The 21,069-nt window shown below is 45.4% G+C and overlaps 1 protein-coding gene across 2 annotated transcripts; it reads left to right on the top strand.

Moving 5' to 3' along the window:
• The first annotated feature begins 505 nt into the window (after positions 1-505).
• Positions 506-18,061, top strand: LOC104892371 (ABC transporter G family member 1). Of its 2 annotated transcripts, none has more exons than XM_010678290.4 (6): positions 506-1,547; positions 2,826-2,912; positions 3,017-3,130; positions 3,274-3,465; positions 3,537-3,623; positions 17,287-18,061. In XM_010678290.4, exons 1-6 carry the CDS (start codon positions 1,074-1,076, stop codon positions 17,905-17,907), a joined length of 1,575 nt encoding a protein of 524 aa, XP_010676592.2. In that variant the 5' UTR covers positions 506-1,073; the 3' UTR covers positions 17,908-18,061. The 2 variants fall into 2 exon arrangements, with proteins under 2 accessions (XP_010676592.2, XP_048501079.1); XM_048645122.2 differs by having other exon boundaries at positions 17,472-17,730.
• The last annotated feature ends 3,008 nt before the right edge of the window (positions 18,062-21,069 follow it).

Raw genomic sequence — 21,069 nt, 5'->3', positions numbered from 1 at the left:
CAAAAAGCCAATAGGTACAGATAATGCTTCCAGCCAGTCAAACAAGCCAAGTAAACCAGCCAAAAGTTAACAGCCAACATCCAATTGCCAAACAACCCCTCTATCTTTCTCTTCTATTTAAAAAGTGTGCAATGTTCTAATGTTAATGAGACGGGGGACATTTTTTATATATCTTTTTTCATCACAATATTTCTTTAGTGGTCTAGTGTATAATTCCATCCAATAACTTTTTGGTTATAAAAGTTAACTAATTTGTAGCTCTGGCGATGCCCCAGGTTATTGTAATTTAGTTTGAGAATATCTTATTGTCACAAAACAGAATATTATATAATTTCTTTTCTCCCTTTTGGCATCTTCAAAAAATACGAAAAGACAAAAAAAATCATCCACACAATCAGAATCTTCCAAAATAAACAAATAGCTCAACCAATCAAGCTATAGATGCTAGTGCTACAAACAGTACCAATTCACAATCATCAAAAAATATCCAAAATAATCACAAAGTATCAAAACACCTTTATAAAAACCGACAAGTTTTATCCGAAAAACTACAAGAGTAGTCAATATTGCATAGTAGAACAAGGATCAAGGTGGGGTGGGTTTGAGAATGATGGCAGACATAAGTTGGCGGTGCTGCTGTGCCGCAAGCGTATGTCGAGCTCGCATACGTGCCAAGATCTGCTGAAGCTGTTTTTTCATGTCACACACCTCCGCCTGCATCTTCAAACAACCCGCACAAGCCTCTTTAGGCTGGAAACCCAGAAAATCTTTTTTCAGCAATTCTCCTCCCAGTACACATAACTCCATACGACTAAGCATGCCGTCACTCATAATATCTCTACAGGCAACACCTTTAGAGGTGGGAAGAAGAACATTAAACGCTCGGAATACCCGTGTCAACCACCATCCATATTGTTTGCTTTGGATTGATTATATATATATATGTTGGAGGAAAGAACTTTGAAGCTCTCTAACTAGTTTATTTTTGAGATTATTGAGGGAGTAGTTTTTCATGTGAAGTATGGAAAAGACTAAAGTAACAACATATAAGCTTATTTGTTCGATAATTGTGCATGAACCAGGCTTATGTTGCACAAGACGACACGCTAATGGCAACACTAACAGTAAGAGAAGCGATACACTACTCTGCTCTACTTCAACTTCCAGCATCTATGCTGAAATCGGAGAAGCTGGCTACCGCTGAGATGGCTATACAAAAGATGGGTTTGCAAGATTGTAGCAATAATTTGATTGGAGGTCGAACAATAAGAAGTATTAGTGGGGGGCAGAAGAGGAGAGTTAGTATATGCATGGAAATCTTAACGCGGCCACAACTTCTCTTCCTTGATGAGCCTACTAGTGGACTTGACAGCGCCGCATCATACCATGTTATGAGATATATCATTAGCCTAGCCAAGCAAGAGGGTATAACAGTAATTGCATCTTTACATCAACCAAGCAGTGAAGTGTTTGAGCTCTTCAACAAGCTTTGTCTACTTTCCTATGGAAAACTTGTCTATTTTGGGTCTACCCCTGATGCATATACGGTACGCCTTAGCTTTTTACTGTTAGGAAAAAAAAAATGAATAATCTCAATTTCGACTCATCTTTTCATTATGATCCTAATTTTTTTTTATTATCTAGGTTTAATCCCAAGATTTGGGGGACTTTTTGAAATCTTACTTGTATGTAACACACCTATAAAAGGCTCAAGATTATTTATGAAAATCTCGCTAAAACTTGAGATTATTCTTAAATAGTCAAACGTTATTAATTTGTGATACTTAGCAAATTGGGATTATTATTCATGTCAATTTTTCCAATATTTTTAGATGTACTTTACACTTCCTTTTATTTTATTTTATTTTGCACTAATCGCATGCTCCTTCCATTTCTTTTTAATTTACTCACTTCACTTTGTGGGAGAACCAAGGATGACCTCAAAGTTTAACAATGATATGTGTTTCACAATTAAAGTGTTCAAACTAATTTGAGACGATAAAAATTGCTCAGATTATTCTTGGACCGAGGGAATAGAAATTTTAATATACTTATATTGAAATTTCTATTTGTAAAACAATGTTAAAATTTGATTTCTTGAATATATACATTACTACTCTCTCCGTTTCATTTTAATTGTTATACTTTGATATTTTACACTATTCAAAAAATTTACTTTGACCATCATTTGTGATTTATACGCAGATGAAATTATAGTCATGTGGGATCTTATTAGATTCATCATAACATGTATTTTATTAATATGTACTTTTTATAATTTTTACAAATACAAAACTAAAGATATGTCCTCAAAGTTTTGAATTGACATGGGTGGAAAGTGTAAGTGTGTAGATTAAAATGAAACGGAGGGAGTATAATACAACTACATTGTAAATGCAATATTTGTTTTCATATACTGAGGTTTGGTATATGTATCATTAAATGCAATTCCTTAAATGTTATTACTCATAAAAAGACCGTATTTTTTTATAAAAGTTATGGAAAAAATTCATGCGCCAATTCTTGGTAACAAACTTATTTATTGCTTAAGAGTTGCACATTACCTCTTTATTTTGCAGCCCGTTAGAGCTACATATAAGTATAAATTGTTCTTAATTCAAAATTCGCCATTCAGGGAATTTGAAATGTTTGTCTTTTTTGCGACGGGAATATTATAAAATTAGTATTTTGGCCCGGGCGTATGCCTTGGGTGAGGTACATTAAACAAATATGTTATTATTTTTAAATTTCATACTTTATTTTGCCATTTTCGTATTTATGTGTTACTTCTACTAACAATTTTATGGTCCTTTACGCGTTCGCAGTTTTTTTCCGTCAATGCTTTCCCTTGCCCCAGTATGAGAAACCCATCTGATCACTACCTAAAAATCATCAATAATGATTTTGAGTTGGTAAGCGCCGATCTCTATGCATAAAACAAAGTATTAAAGATATTGGACATATAATAAAGGGACAATGTTTGAGCTTAACCAAATACATATCATGGCTAGTACAGGGACTTGAAGGGAAGTTGAGCACAGAAAATAATATAAACTTTCTGGTCCAGTCGTACAAGTCCTCCGAAGCACATCGACAAGTTCAAACGCGAGTATCAACAATATGTGAACATGTAAGAGAAAACAAACACATCTACTGGAATCGGTACTTGAGTCAAACACGAATATGTGTCGAATTGAAGGGTTTGAATAACATGGATGTACGCAGTACGTATATAACTTTTAACCTGATGGCAAATATTTAACTGGCCTGTAGGAAGGCGTAAAGCTAGAGAAAGGAAGCCAAGCAAGTTTTATCACACAATCTCTTCTTCTTACTAAACGGTCTTTTGTGAATATGTATCGTGATCCTGGCTATTATAGGCTTCGTTTGGCTATATATGTGGTTATTTGCATGTGTCTCGGGATTCTCTTCCATGGTCTGGATGACTCTTATGGATCGATTCAGGTAAAACAAGTCATTAAACATATATATGTTCTTTTCATGACAATATAACACGGTTTAATTTATGACGACAGGCAAGGATTTCAATGCTCGTTTACATTGGGGGATTTCTTACATTCATGGCTATTGGAGGATTCCCTTCTTTTGTTGAAGACATGAAAGTAAGTTGCGCTGAACTAAATTTGGTCTTCTCTTTTATTGTGTACGAAGTGCTACATATATTACTTCCTCCGTTTCATAATATAGTGTTTGTTTGTATTTTTACACGGTTTTCAAGACGTAATTTTGACATTTAATACCTTCAATTTCGTATTAATAAAAAAATATAAAAAATTGATATCATGAAACTACAGATTGAGACGAATCTAACAAAGATCCCACATGAATATGTTTTTTTATATATACAAATGAGAAATTTCGGTCAAAGATTTTAAAATTCGACCCACCATAAACGAAGTAGGTACTAATTAAGTATTCTTGTCTTCTCTGAGTTTTTTAATGATTAAAACTAGTATTTTGGTCCGAAAATGCTTCGGGTAAGTTACAATAAACAAAATATGTTATTATTTTTAAATTTCATAATTTATATTGCTATTTTTTGTATTTTTTTTCCATTAATAAATTAAAATTTTTACATCATGACGTTAAGTAAAAAAATCTGAAAGGTTTGAGTATCAAATACATATTTTTTTTTAATAAACTAATATACACATACATTCAATATTTGCATTAGAATTTTGAGAAGAGTGTCACGTGGCGCATAGGCTTTCCTAGAAATGTCTTTTAATATATTTTTATATATTAGAGTTTACCAATTAAAACTAATAAAATCAATTTTTAATTACTAAAGCTTTTTTTTACATATCTATTTTTTCCTTCTTCTGTTATGCAATTAGTTTATGATTTTTTAATAAAAAGCGTCAAAAAACCCATTAGATAAGTAGTAATATAACTAATAATCATGCATTACGTTGAAATTTTTGGTAAGAAAATTTCTCAAAATTTCACTCCTAAAATTTTCATCATCATGCTTGGCCCAATTGATCCATAAATTACACTTATATTTCTAAGCAACTTAATATCTCATATACTTGAAATATTGCTCCTAAAATTACCTACTTTGCTCTAACTCCCTCATTTATCTCTGTTTCTGTTGGATTGTTAAACATCATTCTGAAATTACTTAAAATCGTCCAAAATTTATTTTTATAGACAATTTTACCCTTTTCTCTTTTCCACCACCCACCACCCCACCACTACCGACCCTTTCACCCTCTCCTCTTTTCCACACCACCCACCACCACTGCCCTGGCACCCTCTCCTTTTTCCACACCGCTCACCACCCCCACCACCACCACCTAATACTTTCCCACTGCCACCTGCCACCTCCACCGCCATCACTTATCTCCCGCGACATCATTCTCCACCGCCATCACCTCAAGTGACGTTCGCGTTTTAAAAAAAACCAGTTTTCTTCAGCTTTTGCGTGGAGGTGGTGGTGGTTACGGGAAGGGTGACGCACGACGAAGGAAGTGGTGGTGGTTGTGTGCGACGAAGGAAGTGGAGGTGAGGGTGGTGGAGTGAGGTGGGTGGGTGGTAGTACACATGGTGTTGAAGAAGGAGAGAGAAGGGTGATTTTAATGGAGGTGAGGGTGGTGGAGTGAGGTGGACAGGTGGTGGTGGCAGCCAGTAGGAGGTGAGTGGTGGTGGTGGTGGCAGCCAGCAAGAGGTGAATGGTGATGGTGATTTAAGAATAAAAAAGAAAAAGGTTATAAATGTAATTTCAAAAGTTTTTTGGACGATTTTAAGTAATAGTACGGCGATGTATAGAAGTTCAGTTTTACATTGAGGAGGAAGTAGAGCTGGCCACGGGGCGTGCTGGGCCTGACCACGGGCCAGGCCCGCGGGCTAGGCCCGTGACCCATCAAACTCGTGCCATGCCGGGCCGGGCTGAAATTGTGGGAAACTTGTCCATGGCCCGGCCCGGCCCACGGGCCTTGCGGGCCGGGCTCGTGCTCACCGCGGGCCTGGTCCAAAAATCACAGTTTTTGAAAAAAAGAAATTGCAAGGCCCACAGGCTCGTGCTGGCCCCGGGCCGAAATCTAAAATCTCCAAACGTGCAAGACCCACGGCCCATGTTATGGCCAGCGGGCCGGGCCGGGCCCATAGTGGGCTCGGGCCGGGCTCAGGCAGCCTGCGGGCCAGCCCGGCCCATGGCCACCTTTAGGAGGAAGTTTGGTAAGATACTAAGATACAGAGTGAGCAGTAAGTGGAGACGCATCATAGTGGGGTTGCTAAACAACTTTAGGGGCCTCTACTAATTATAACTTGGGCCTTACAAATAGTAGTTGTTTCTGTCTAGAAATTAAGGGTCCTAACTCCTTTGCTTAGGGAATACCGGGTCAGATTTGAATGTCTTGAGTCGAAAGTCCGTACGCCGGAATCCTGCAAAAGTAAAGGTTAGACTGCCCCGGGGGTTGTTCCGGGATCGCCTCTCCGACGCTCAAGTCAGTGATCAAGCTTAGAGAGATAAAGTCTAGAGAGAGATGCTCTGGTTTGTTAGGTAAGAATTCAATACCTTCTCATTGATGAGGGGGTTGAGTATTTATAGTGCTGGGGATATCCCAACTGTAGGCCAGCTGGGGGGCACTGACAGCTGGGATGCACCATCACAGGTGGGGCCCTCTGGAGGTTTAAGGCCTTTATTGGGCTTAATTATCCCTGGCAGGCCTAACCCAGGAAATAAGCCCAAACAATTAGCCCCACGCCAGGAATGGGATACATCGGTACCTTTCTGAAGTGTTTCCCGTTTGTGGCGGAACCTAGACGATTTTGAACCCAGGCTGATCTGCCTTTTAGGCCCAAAAAGGGACACGTGCCGACCCGGTCTCCAAGAAGAGAAGGGTGGCTTGTGCCGACCCGTTCCTTCAAGGAGAGGGGTGGCATGTGCCGACCCGTCTCCTCAAGGAGGGGTGGCATGTGCCGACCCGGTCTCCTCAAGGAGAGGGGTGGCATGTGCCGACCCGGTCTCTTGGGGAGAGAAGGGTGGCATGTGCCGACCCGGTCTCTTGGGGAGAGAAGGGTGGCATGTGCCGACCCGGTCCCCTCAAGGAGAGGGGTGGCATGTGCCGACCCGGTCTCCTTGGGGGAGAGGAGGGTGGCATGTGCCGACCCGGTCTGTAAAGATATGGAAGCCCGTAGCTAATTTCCGGCTCGGACCGGGGGCCAAGCCCATGCTTGTCCGAGCCGGTATCACATTCGCTAAGTCAAACTAGGACTTAGGAAGTTCACTCGACCAAGGAGGAGAGCCTCCCTAGGCCGAGCCGGTTGACGCGGCTCGGATGAGGGGCCAATGAGCCCCATGCTTGTCCGAGCCGGTGCCTGCTCTCGCTAAGTCAATTTGGGACTTAGGAGACTTACTCAACCAAGGAGGAGTGCCTCCTTGGGCCGAGCTAGTTGGACGCGGCTCGGATGAGGGCCAATGAGCCCCATGCTTGTCCGAGCCGGTGCCTGCTCTCGCTAAGTCAATCTGGGACTTAGGAGACTTACTCAACCAAGGAGGAGTGCCTCCTTGGGCCGAGCTAGTTGGACGCGGCTCGGATGAGGGACCAATGAGCCCCATGCTTGTCCGAGCCGGTGCCTGCTCTCGCTAAGTCAATCTGGGACTAGGAGACTTACTCAACCAAGGAGGAGTGCCTCCTTGGGCCGAGCTAGTTGGACGCGGCTCGGATGAGGGACCAATGAGCCCCATGCTTGTCCGAGCCGGTGCCTGCTCTCGCTAAGTCAATCTGGGACTTAGGAGACTTACTCAACCAAGGAGGAGTGCCTCCAAGGGCCGAGCTAGTGGACGCGGCTCGGATGAGGGCCAATGAGCCCCATGCTTGTCCGAGCCGGTGCCTGCTCTCGCTAGGTCAATCTGGGACTTAGGAGACTTACTCAACCAAGGAGGAGTGCCTCCAAGGGCCGAGCTAGTTGGACGCGGCTCGGATGAGGGGCCAATGAGCCACATGCTTGTCCGAGCCGGTGCCTAAGGTTTTGGACCACTGGCTGAGGTGACCGAGTGGATAACCTTGAGCTAATGAACTGGCAATCTTGAGCTGGTGAACTTAATAGCTTCTTGGGAACCCAAATGCCACGTGGCAACGGTAGATTATTGGGGTGCTTGAAAACATGGTGGCGATTCAACTTCTGGTTATTTATGACTTTTGTGACGATTGGTATTCCGAGGGGTTGTACGTTTTGAATAGTTTTGCACGTTGGGAGGCCCATTAAGGTGTTGAAGACACAAGGCCCGGTCCAAGAGATGACGTGGAACACGGGACCGAGGATTTTGCCTATAAGTAGGAGAGAGGAGAGAGATTTTTGTCACTTTTACAATTCTCTCTCTCTCTCTAATTGAGTTTTCTGCTCTCTCTCTCTCTACTTTAGATCATTTTCTCTCTCTAAGTCCGAGCCCCATCTTCTTCGTCCGACCAGGTACGCCTTTGTTTTGTTTTTTTTACTAAGTTTTTCTTCTCTTTCTTTTAATAAAATCGGCCGACCCCCTTCTGTTGAAAATAATGGGGAGTCGTCCGAGTCAGTGACACCCCTCCTCACCTCCTTTAATTTAGCCGAGGAAGTGAGGGGTATGGGATGGTTTGGTGTCAACTTTAATAAGTTGCCCGGACCCCTCGGCTGTGCCTGAGGCGCTTTCCCTCCCAAGTACTCCTTCGCAAGCCGAGGAGGAGGAGGCCGAGGGTACCATCCCCCTACCCTGGGAGGTGTCCCTGGCCTATCCTTCTTCGAGGAGTTACTTAGACAATATTTGTCTGATGGTGTAGTTAGGATAGCTATGCCGGAGAGGAAGGCGAAGCTTCTACATCGGGTCGGCTCGCGTATCCGAGATCGACCCAAAGGCGGTCCGGGAGCAAAATTTCCACTTCCTCTTTAATAAAGGCCTTATGGAGGATCCGAGGCCAAGCAGCAAATTTCAAATAAAGGACCCCTATACTGTTGCCGACCCGATGCAGCCATACCATCTTGTCTCCGCCGCCCGGGTGCACGGCATTTTACTATAAGGCCATGGAACTAGGCTTAAGATTCCCGCTGACCCATTTGAGAAAGACATCTCTGAACGCCTACAACTGTGCTTGGGTCAGCTCTCCCCAAATCTTGGGGCGGGATCTTAGCGGTTCAGGTATCTGTAACATCATCGGTGTCAAGCCGACCCTGACCCTTTGGCGGCATATGTATAAATTGTTCGAGATGCCAGCCGGGGATCATGGTCCGGGCTGGTGGTGCTTTCAGGCTCGGCGGGGCTACCGCACAGTTCTTGATCCCCCACTTCTCAGAAGGGGTTCCGCCGGGATTCGCCTTTGTGTACTTGGTGGGGAATGGGGCATCCCCACCGTGCCCCCGTCATCCGAGCCAAACCACTGTTTGAACTTCAAGGTGCCGAGCTATCCGACGAGGAAGCCGTGGCCGCTATCTACTTTCACTGGAGGCTAAGATAGTCGAGGTGGCGAGGTGTTTGTAGCGGGGAACTGGCTCCCGAGCTGCAAACGTTCAAGAACGAGCACTTCCTGCGGCTTCGGCTTGAGTCCGGCCTTTCCCAAGGGTAATTCGGCAAGAGGGGGTCCGATTGACTTATATTTATGCTTGTTTTGACATGTTGCTCTAACTCTTTTTCCTTTTGCAGAAGCTCCCTAGCCTTTCCTTAAGGAGACCGACTCGAGATGGCCGAACGATTGACTTCCGCTGCGCTGAAGGCGGCTCGGATTAGGGCCGAGATGAAGGCCAACAAATTAACAAGCCTTCTAAGCCAAAGGTGAGCACCCTTTTCTCCGACCCGGTTTAGCTTTAGATTATTCAATTTTACCAACTTTTATTGTTTTTGTAGGATCCTTCCAACCCAAGCCGAGGAAGCGCAAGGAGCGCACTGAGAGAGGGTGGAATGACGGAGAGGCCTTGGCGAAGGCCCGAGCCGAACGGAGGCCTCGGCCAAGAAGGCGAGGCAAGATCCTTCGCGAGGTGAACAGTCCCGACCCGACTCTGAAGGGGGACACCACATTTCGTTTCACCCTCGGATTTGAGCCTGTCGGAGTGGGGTATGTCAGGGGACTCACCCTTCTCGGCCGAGCGTTCTCTGTCCGAGGCGCCGTCCCTTTACTCAAATGTCCAAGACGGACAAGAAGAAGAGGATTTCCGACGCTGGAGATCCTGTGCACTCAAACGACCGAGACCATATTAATGAGGTCAACGGGAGGAATGAGTCGAGCGAGCTCTTCCGCTCTTGGATGGACGTAAGTTAATTTTTCCCCGTCTTTACTTGCTTTTTATTAGCCAACTTCTAACTGATTGTTTGTTATTCGGCAGTTTTCCATCCGTATGACTAAAGTGGCCGAGACCGGCTCGCTTGGTCAAGAGGTCCAGGACTGAGACGCGGCTCGGTCACACTTTGACGAGGTGTACCAGCCAAGAGGACAAAAGATTGGCGAGCTCGCAAGGAAGAGTGGAGGAGAAGATCCGGAAGGGCGAGGAGGCCTGGCAAAAAGAGCAGGAGGAATGGAAGGTGGAGAGGTCCAACCTCTGCTTGGCGAAGGAGAACGCCGAGTCGGCGAAGGCAACGGCCGAGTCCGCCTTGGCCCAGGCTGAGAGCGATCTGGAGGGAGTTAAGTTCAAACTCGCCACGGCCGAGGCTCAACTGAAGAGGCCCAAGAGCCGTTGCCGCTCCAGGAGAGTGGTTCAAGCTTGGCAGAGTCGGACGATTGCACCGATTTCTGCGCCGAGGTCGGGCCAGTCTTCCATAAGATGGGCGAGGACGAGGCCTTGCAAGCTTAGGAGGCCTTGCGATCCTGCCCGAGGCCGACTGGAATTCAGTCTGGTCTCGCTACCAGGAGTTGGCTGAGCCACCGGGCAGCTGAGATTAAAGCCAAATGGCTGAGAGATGAGCTCGAGATGATTCTGACGATGACGAGGAAGATGCTGCCAGCACCGAGCCTCCTCCTGCCGAGCAACCTGCCGCCGACCCTTCCTCTTAGCTGCTTTTAGGATTTTATTTTCTTAGCCTTGGCCTTGTCGGCCTTCTAGCTTTTCTATTTTTGCCTCGCTTTTGGTCATGTATTTTTGTAAACTCTGGTTGTATTTTTCAACTTTTCATCAATTGGAATACAACTACTATTTTGCAACTTGCCTTGTCGTACTTTTTCGTTATTTGCAATATATTAAACATTTAATAGACAATAAACTGGTTAAGTTTTTGCCCTTTTTGATCAAAATAATGAGACTGGCTAAGTCTTTTTATTTCTAGATGAAACGACTGATCATGATGGTAAGTCGAGTAATGGACTGGTTAAGTCCGAGTTACAATTGATTAGCTTGCTAAACCGACCAGGTAGTGCTGGCCTTACATCATGCCCCTAGTGCAAGTAACGAAAAAGAAGTTACACATAGAATCTTTTGAGATTGTCTAGGTTCCAAGGCCGAGCCAGGGGGACCCCTTCGGGAGATTCGAGTCGGAATGTCCCTGGCTTGATGATTTCTGTAACCTTGTAAGGGCCGTCCCAATTTGCCCCCAACTTCCCTTTGAGATGGGAAAGTCCGGTGGCTTCGACCTTTCGGACGACCCAGTCGCCTAGACTGATTGGCCGAGGCTTTACTCGCCGGTTAAAGTGCCTCTGTGATTCTTTGCTTGTACCGGATGGCTTGTAGCAAAGCATTGCCTCGGGTTTCTGGCAAAGGTCTAAGTTGATGGGCTTTTCTTCTTCATTTTGGTCGAACTCATAGAATGTCATCCGAGGGGAAGGAATTCCCACCTCGACCGGAAGGACAGCCTCGCTTCCATAGACCAAGCCGAAAGGGGAGTGCCCCGTGGCTTCTTTACCGTTGTTCGAGCCGACCAGAGAACTCCGGGTAGGTCGTCTACCCATGCCCCTTTAGCGCATCAAGGGATTTCTTGATACCCTTTAGGACAATTTTATTGCCGACTCGGCTTGCCCGTTGGTCTGAGGCGGGAGACTGCCGAGAACCTTGTTTGAATGCCGAACCGGGCACAATATCTCGAGTCGGCCCGCTGTTGAACTGTCGGCCATTGTCTGATACCAAGGCTCTTGGAATTCCGAACCGGGTAATGAATTCCTCCATATGAACAACTGAACCTGCTTGTCAGTAATTGACGCCAGTGGCTCGGCTTCGGTCCACTTGGTGAAGTAATCAATAGCCACAATTAGGAACTTCCTTTGCCCAGAAGCGGGGGAAAAGGTCCGAGCAGGTCCATGCCCCACTTGTCGAAGGCAGGACTGCTTGAATGTGGTGAGGGGAGTGGCAGGCGCCCTGGATGTCCGAGTGAATCTGGCAGGAGGGACACCGTCGGACTAAGTCCGAGGCATCAGCTTTCAAGTAGGCCAATAGTACCCTGCTCTTAGCGCCTTTCCGGCTATAGTTCGACCCCTTGATGGCTTCCGCAGGCTCCTTGGTGTATTTCTCCGGAGGACATAATTTCCTTCCTCGGGAGTTATACATTTGAGGAGGGGATGAGTGAAAGACTTTTTATAGAGCTGCCTTTCATGCCAAAGGAACCAACCTGACTTATGCTTAACCGGTCGGCTTCTTTAGGATCCTGGGTAAGGTCCCGTCTCGCAAGTACTCCACAATTTCACCCATCCAGTTTGAGGATCGATTGAGTACGAGCTGCTCTTTGGCATTTATGCTAGGCTCCTTCAACACTTCCCAAGTTATGGTTCTGGGGGCCGACCCTCAGCAGAACTAGCCATCCGAGCCAGTGCATCGCTTGCTGATTTTCCGAGCGAGGAATGTGGTAATCCGGAATCCGGACAACCTTGCAATGACAGCTCGGGCTTTGGCCAAGTACATCCTCATGTTGTCCTCCTTGGCTTCATAGTCTCCGGAAATCTGACCCACTATGAGTTGTGAGTCGGACTTGGCTATGATTGAGTTGCCCAGCTAGGATGCATAGCTGTATTCCGAGGATGAGAGCCTCATACTCGGCTTCGTTGTTAGATCCGAGAAATTCGAACTTAACAGCATATTCAATTTTTTCTCCGACCGGGGGTTTGATGACCAATCCGGCTCCACAACCACTCTTTGTGGATGACCATCAAAACAAGCTTCCCACTCCTCTTGCGAACCGACCGGGGGTCGAGTTGCGCATTCAGTGATGAAGTCAGCGAGTGCTTGGGCCTTGATGGCTCTTCGGGGCTCGAACTCGAGCCCAAAATCTGCTAACTGGTCTGCCCAATCACTCATCCGACTCGAGTGATTTCTATTCTCAATAAGCTTCCGGAGCGGTTGTCCGGTTAGGACTTTGATGGGGTGTGCTTGAAATAGGGCTTGAGCTTCCGGCTCGCCATTACCAAGGCAAAGACCATTTTCTCAACATCGCTGTATTCGCCTCGGCCCCCCTATAGGCGTGGCTGATGAAGTAACAGGATGTTGCTTTCCTTCTCGCTCGGCTATTAGGACGGCGCTAAGAGCGTAGTCCGAGACAGCCAAGTAGATAAACAGGGGTTCCCCCGGCAAGGGGGAGATCAGTTTGGGCAAAGATGCCAAGTGATTCTTGAGGTCAGCGAAGGCTTGCTCGGCTTCGTCATCCCATGCGAACTCTTTTCGCTTCAGGGCCTTGAAGAACAACAAGCTTTTATCGGCCGACCGGGAGAGGAACCGACCAGTGCCGCTAAGCAGCCGGTTAGGCGCTGTACTTCCCGAACATTCCGAGGCGATTTCATTTCTAAGACCGCTTTGATTTTGTCCGGGTTGGCCTCTATACCTCTCTCATCTACTAGAAATCCGAGGCACTTTCCCCCTTTAACCCCGAAGACGCATTTTTGGGGTTGAGCATCATTCGGTATTTCCTTAGGGTGCTCAGCGTTTCTTTCAGATCTGCAGGGTGATCCGACTGGGCCTTGCTTTTGACTATCATATCGTCAACATATACCTCAATGTTCCGACCCAATTGGTCGCTGAAGATTTTGTTACGGTACGCTGATATGTCGCCCCGGCATTTTTGAGGCCGAATGGCATCATTTTGTAGCAGTAGACACCCTGAGGAGTGATGAACGCTGTATGAACCCTATCCTTCTCGGCCATGGGAATTTGATGATAGCCGGCATTTGCATCCATGAAGCTGAGAAGGGCGTGCCCTGCCGTTGAATCGACCAGCCTATCGATCTTTGGCAAAGGGTGATTGTCTTTTGGGCAGGCTTTGTTTAAGTCGGTGAAGTCGACACACATTCGCCATGCCCCACTCGGCTTTTTGACCAAACCACATTGGCCAGCCATTCCGAGTATTGACACTCTTCTATGAAACCCGCTTCGAGCAGCTTCTTGACTTCTGCTGCTGCCGCGGCATTTCTTTCGGGACCTTGGTCCTGAGCTTCTGCTTGATAGGTCTGAACCCCTCTTTGATGTTAAGCTCATGGCACATGATTTTCGGGTCGAGCCCCGGCATTTCTGTGGCCTCATAGGCAAAGACATCTTGGTACTCCGTGAGCACTTGGATGATATCTTGCCTTGTTTGGGGTCCATGGCCTTGCCTACCCTGACAGTCCGACCGGGGTCCTGGCCGATCGCGACTTTCGTCATCCTCTGGCTGGTGAGGACGCTCATATTGCTTGGGGTTTTCAGTTATGTACACCCCGAGGCTCGTTGAGGGCTGACCCCTTCTATTTTCTTTTTTTCGAGTCCTTTTGGACGTCGTTGTCCGAGTCCTTTTGGACGTCGGTATTTTTGAGGCTATTCACATAGCACTCTCTTGCGGCCTGTTGGTCGCCTTGAATTTTTCCTACCTTCCCGTCATCAGTCTCAAACTGCAAGAGGAGCTGGTAGGTGGAGATGGCGGCCTTGGCCTTGTTTAGCATGGGCCTCCCCATTATTATGTTGTAAGGCAAAGGGATGTCTACCACCAAGAAGTCGATCGGTAGGCTTCTCCCCTTACCCTTTTCACCCATCCGAGTGGGTAATTTTATTGATCCGACCGGGTGGACAGAGTTGCCCCCGAAGCCTATGAGCGGCTGAGCCATGGGGGTAACATCCCGTTCGGTGTACTTCAGCTTTTTGAGGCAGTCAAGGGTGATTATATCAGCGGATGAGCCGCTATCCACCAATACCCTCTTCACCTTTGTATTCGCTACCTTGAGCTCGATGACAAGGGGGTCGTCGTGCGGAACCGCAACGTCCGACTAGGTTCCCCAAATGTCATGACGGGGCAGCTGCTCGGGGGAGCTGAACATCAAGACCTGATGTTTAAGGTTCTGGAGGTGAGCCTTGCGCGCTCGGCCGGTTAGGCCTCCCGACGCAAATCCTCCAGCGATGACACCAATGAAGCCTTCGGTGTCCCCACTGTTCGACTGACCCACCTTTTGCTTTCCCTTTTCCTCGCTCGAACGCTTTGAGGTAGGGTTGAGTTGCCCTGGTCGGCCAACCGTTCAAGGATTTCTTGAGCTCCCGACAGTCGTTGGTGGTGTGTCCACATTCCTTGTGGTAGTCACACCAAATTTTTCCCTCCGAGACGATGAGTCCGGATGGGCGTTGGCCTGGGAACCAATTTTTTCCGGATGCCAAAGTAGATTTCCTTCCGGTTTTTATTGAATCGGGGGTCGTTGCCATTATCGTGAGCCGATCCCCTCGGCCCCCTGTTCTTTGATGCTTAGGCTGACCCGCGTGACTCCCTTCATCCTTCCTTTTCTTGCCAACCTCGTCCGAGTAACGGCAGATATCCGTTGCTTGGATGAATCTTTGGCCCGAGCCATGGCTTCCGAGTAAGTTTTGACTTCATTCTCGGCCAATGACCATCTAGCCGACCCGGTTGGAGGCCGGACATGAGGGCAGCGAAGGCTACAGCGTCCTGTAGGTCGGTTATTTTGAGAGACTCTTCGTTGAACCTCTTGATGTAGTCCGACAAGGATTCATTCTTGTCTTGCTTCACCCCCATGAGGTGAAGGCTGGTTTTTCTTTGCCTCTTTCCGCTACGAACTGATGGATGAAGAGGTGCTCCAATATGGCGAAGTCAGTGATGACCCCCGCCGGCAGTTCTTGGAACCAATTCAGAGCCAACCCTTAGGGTGGTAGGGAAGAAGCGACACCAAGTGGCCTCGCAGCTTGTCTGTACGCTCATTTGAGCCTTGTAACTAGCCATATGATCATCTGGGTCGGTTAGGCCCGCAAATGGCTCGATCAGGGGGGTTTTAATTTTACCCGGAGGTCGGGCCCCTAGGATTTCCTGACTGAAGGGGATCAGGAACTTGAGCCCTCCTCCAGCTAGCCTAGGGGGCTGAGAATGAGCCGAGTCCCCTTGGCCCTCTCGGTCATTTGCTTTCTTCCTGAGGAACTCCCGAGCGTCATAGCCTTGGCTGAGGCGCTTCTTGTTGTTAAGGAACTCTCGGGCATCTTGGGGTTTCCGACCCGCACCCCCCTTGGGGATTTAGATACATGGGTCTCTGCATGCTGACGGGCCGACCCCTGCGCGCTGATTTTTCTCTTTCCCGGTGGCTCGGGTCTCTCGCATCGGACCGTGGCCGGCTAGGCTGCGGGTCTCGATTAGAACGAGAGTTGTCCCTCTGAGAGCGGACGTCCGTACGCTCCCTGGGCTCATGCTGATTGAGTGGGACGACTTGTTGTGGCTGCCTCTGCTGGAGCATGGCCATCATGTCCATCATACCTTTTTGGAAAGTTTCCTGGAGCTGAGCCGTGATAAGGGCCAGGTCAGACGCAAAGAGCGGCTGAGGCTCCACATGCTGAATATGCTGGGATACCGACCGAGGGTCCAGTGTTTGGACGGTAGGTGACCTCCGAGCCGGTGAGGGAGTCCGTTCGGCCTCCCGGTTATGCGCAGGTGAATGACCTCGCTCCGGTCGGGGGATTGGAGGATCCCGATTATGCGGGCGAGTGGCCTCTCTCTGGCCGAGAGACCTGCTCGGAGGCTGGCTTGCCGCGAGTGTTTTTTGTTGGTGCCATTTGTCAATTGGCGTTCTGAGCTGAGTAGCTGAGTGGATAAACTGAGTGAGTAGTGGCGAAGTAACCTTTTGTACTTTCCCCACAGACGGCGCCAAACTGTTTCTGTCTAGAAATTAAGGGTCCTAACTCCTTTGCTTAGGGAATACCGGGTCAGATTTGAATGTCTTGAGTCGAAAGTCCGTACGCCGGAATCCTGCAAAAGTAACGGTTAGACTGCCCCGGGGGTTGTTCCGGGATCGCCTCTCCGACGCTCAAGTCAGTGATCAAGCTTAGAGAGATAAAGTCTAGAGAGAGATGCTCTGGTTTGTTAGGTAAGAATTCAATACCTTCTCATTGATGAGGGGGTTGAGTATTTATAGTGCTGGGATATCCCAACTGTAGGCCAGCTGGGGGCACTGACAGCTGGGATGCACCATCACAGGTGGGGCCCTCTGGAGGTTTAAGGCCTTTATTGGGCTTAATTATCCCTGGCAGGCCTAACCCAGGAAATAAGCCCAAACAGTAGTATATGTTGGAAGTGCTCCCAATATTATAGGAATATTTCTTAGTTACAAGCAGTTGAGTTGTTCCTAAGGTTTAGCAATATGTTAGTGTGTTGTTTATTAAATAATTTAGCATGTGTTAGTTTAATCTTGGTATATGTATTATATGAGTGGGTCTCATTTATTAGGCCATTACCTAGTCATATGCTTATATTTTAGATTTGTTGAGTTATTCCTAAGTCTATTTAAGAATTCATGTAATTTCATTGATGAAATATAATGAGCAAGCAGTAATACTTAATTCTCTCATTTTTACCTCTACTTATAAATATATTAGCATAGATAATTTTAAGCTGAACATAACTGTTTAATTTTTATTTTCACGAAATTTCAGATCTTTGAACGAGAAAGATTTAACGGACATTATGGTGTTGGCGTATACGTGATTAGCAACACATTATCCTCCATCCCTTACTTGTTGCTTCTCTCCATTGTTCCTGGGGCCATAACTTATTACCTTTCTGGTCTTCAAAAAGGATTCGATCATTTCATATGCTTCGTTTTGCTTCTTTTTGCTAGCATGACAATGGTGGAGAGCTTGATGATGATCGTTGCGAGTATCGTGCCCGATTTTCTTATGGGTATCATCACAGGATCTGGAATTCAAGGCCTGATGATGCTAACCAGTGGCTACTTTCGGCTACCTAACGATCTTCCTAAGCTTTTTTGGAAATATCCAATGTATTACATCTCTTTTGGCACTTATGTGAATCAAGGATTCTACAAAAATGAGTTTGAAGACCTTGTTTTTTACGATAATGATACACATGGGGCAAAACATATGATATCTGGTGAATGGATCTTGAGCAATACTCTGCAAGTACAAGACAACTCTAAATGGGTCGATGTTGCTATCTTGTTAGGTATGGTGGTGCTTTACCGTCTTGTCTTTTTTGGAATTATCAAAGTTGCTGAAGTTCGTCAAAAATTATCCCATACCACCAAATCGGCTTAATCTTAAAATGACTTTGGTCTCAACTTCCTACGGATGAGGTAAGTTGTAATCATTCGTATACGACATCGTGCATGATTTGTCAAGATATTATATTTTTCATTTGAGAGACCAAGATGTAATCAAATATCTATAGAGTATTTGGTTTTTTTAGTTGCGACTTTTCGATTTCTCGAATGATAATGGTATAACACATAATTTGATTTAAATTAAATAATTCTTTTAACTCTTAAAAACTTAAAACTGCGCATTTAATAATCTATAAAATATTTTCAAATGGTTCATCGGATACCGGTGGTGAACTAGAAAAATAAGATAGAAAGAGGAAAGGCAAGTCACGGGATCGAAGGAGCTTCTCAAGTTGAGGGTTAAGTATTTTCTTTTGATTCCTTCTTTCTTTGCGAAAGTTTAAAAAAGGAATGGAGCTCTCGCCTAAGAGAAGAGTTTAATAAAGCAGGGAGGGATTTTCCGACAACAAAAAGGCACTTTGAGAATAAAATCGTTGGTTTAACCGACGAACAACGTGGGAAAATGGACCTTCTTTCTTTGATTTTCGGCAAGCAAGTATTGGATGAAGCGCCTTCTATATATTGGTACGTGAAACTTAACAGGAAATACTACATTTTTCGCTCAAGAAGTTTCAGAAAAATCGAAGTATGCTAGGAGAATGAAGTTTTAAATTTAATCTCAAGTCTACACTAATCTACGCCGCAAATGAGGATCATTACCCATAGGTCTTCGGAAGAGTTGTCAAGTATTCAAGCGATTTGTTATAACGAATGTGAGAAATAACAAATAATGAACAAAGAAAATAATAAAGAACACGCAGATTTAACGTGGTTAACCAACGGTGTATTGGCTACATCCACGGCACATAGAGAAAAGTTTTATTGCTCTTAAGGAATTTTATATTACAAATGTGTTTTTAGTATTAATGACAGCATAAAACAAAACTAGGTTAAATAACATATTATAACCCGTTTCGAAAATCCCCCTATCAAATTAAGCATCGCCCGATCAGGTCGGGCGACATCCGCCCCATCGGACGACCAATAATTTTCCAAACCTTGTTTTAGTCTCGAGCCCGATAAGTTGACCATTGCCCAGTCGTAATTCAGTAACTATGCCTGATCGGACTAGATTCAAGGCGTAAATTCTTGTTGCATTCCTCCACATAGTAAAGTATCTGAAAGGCTTCCTACCCTTCCTTTCACTCTAATGTATAGTAATAAGTGTAGGAGAATGATCGAATTCTCCTTCACTTTGAAAACAAACTTCAGTAATACTATACACCTTTTGCCATCTGGAATTTGCAAGGACCCTAATCCAGTTTGGAAAAGACCCTAGCCATACCATGTTGTTTATTGTTCCAAGTGTTTACCAGAGGATTTAATATCCTCAACATCACAATCCCTCATACATTCCCTAATGTCCATCATTTCACCATGTCTCGCAAGTGATCCAATCCTTTCATCTACATTCATCACAATATTAAAATCTCCACACAGAAGCCATGGTTCTAATATTTTCAAGCTTCTCATATCATCCCATAATTCTATCCTTCTACTCCATTCATTAAAAGCATAGACAAACATGCAATAAAAACCCTGCTTACCACTCTTTGGTTGAATGTAGCAGTGTATCAAATGACTAGTTCCTCTAATAATATTCACATCAAAACTTCCTGGTTGCCAGGCAAGTATTACCCTACCACTATCAAGATAGGTAGCATTTGAAGTGAAACACCAGCCTCTAAACATCCTTTGATAAAGACTACCTAAGTTTGTAGCCTTTATTTTTGTTTCCAAGAGACTAACAATACCTATAGGAAATTTGTGAATAAAAGCTTTCACATCATTCTGTTTTTGGATATTATTAATCCCTCGGACATTCCAGCACAATATTTTACCATTGATGAAGGGAGGGTCCCCCCTTCCCTGACTAGTACTAGCCTTCTCAACAACTTCCTGCCTCATCTCAATTTCCTTAGATACTGCATCATCTTCCTTGCTCCCAGCATTCTCTTGCAATGAAATGAATGAATTCACATTTGAAACCCTTACCCTGATTGGTTTTAATGCTTTTTGGAAACCATCAGGGTCAACTGTAGCAGCAACAATTGTTTTCTCAATCTTTACAGGAACTATCACATCTTTAGTGTTCTTGACAATCCATAGTTGCTTCACCTTCTTCCTACATTTCTTAACATGATGCCCCATAGCTTTACAAGCACTACTAGGCTTCCACTCATACATGACTGAAACTTCAATTCTCTCTGAATATTCATTGATGAAGTGTATGTGATCAGGAAAATCTTGCTCAGTTCTAACTTCCACAAGATTCTTGCATATTATATCTTATCCTTATTCCTTACAGCCTCATCACTTTTATAGGATCACCAAGTTGAGCTACAATTATGTCCAAAGTTTTTTCACCCCAATACTTGAGCCCCAGCTTCAACTAAACCCAAATTGGCAACGTTTTAATATCCTCTTTCTCAAAATCGATATTTGGTGTCCAGTGTTTTAACACCATTGTTTTTTTTTTTTTATCAAAGAAATAAGTGTTTTTTCACCAGGTACCCCAGTGGTTTTTCAAAATTCATGGGTACCCCTTCTTTTTAAAAAAATGTACCAGGTACCCGTACTGTTTCAATAAAGATCCACGAAATGATGCCCTTAATGAATAACGGTGTTAAATTTCCGTTAGTCATTAAGGTTAATTAACCTCTTAAGCTCCTCTAATACTAATTAAACCCTAATTAACTAACTAAACTCTAACTTTTAATCCTATCCTAATCCTATCACCTTACCTTCAAACACTAACCCCACTACCACCCAACTACACCACCACCCTACCACCACACCACCACCACTACCATCACCCCTCCCCCTTCCCCTCCCCCTCCCCCACCCACGTTTTCCTGCAATAGACCTTCTCTTACCACCCCCGTCAGCCTCACCATCCCCTTCCTTTCCTAACTCATAATCAAAGTCCCCATTTTCTCTCTCCTCTCTCCTGAAATTCATCAATGGTGCTAATGAAGGTATGCCACTCCTCTTCCTCCTGCGCGCAATCCAGCACAACATCTTCATCAGATGCGCATCTTTTGGTGCGTGAAACCATGCAAATCAGCGCCAATTTGGCTGTACCACGAATTCTCCT

This window comes from Beta vulgaris, chromosome 5, assembly GCF_026745355.1.
Source record: "Beta vulgaris subsp. vulgaris cultivar EL10 chromosome 5, EL10.2, whole genome shotgun sequence".
NCBI classification, from domain to species: Eukaryota; Viridiplantae; Streptophyta; class Magnoliopsida; order Caryophyllales; family Amaranthaceae; genus Beta; species Beta vulgaris.
This window is presented reverse-complemented; position numbering and strand designations above follow the sequence as displayed.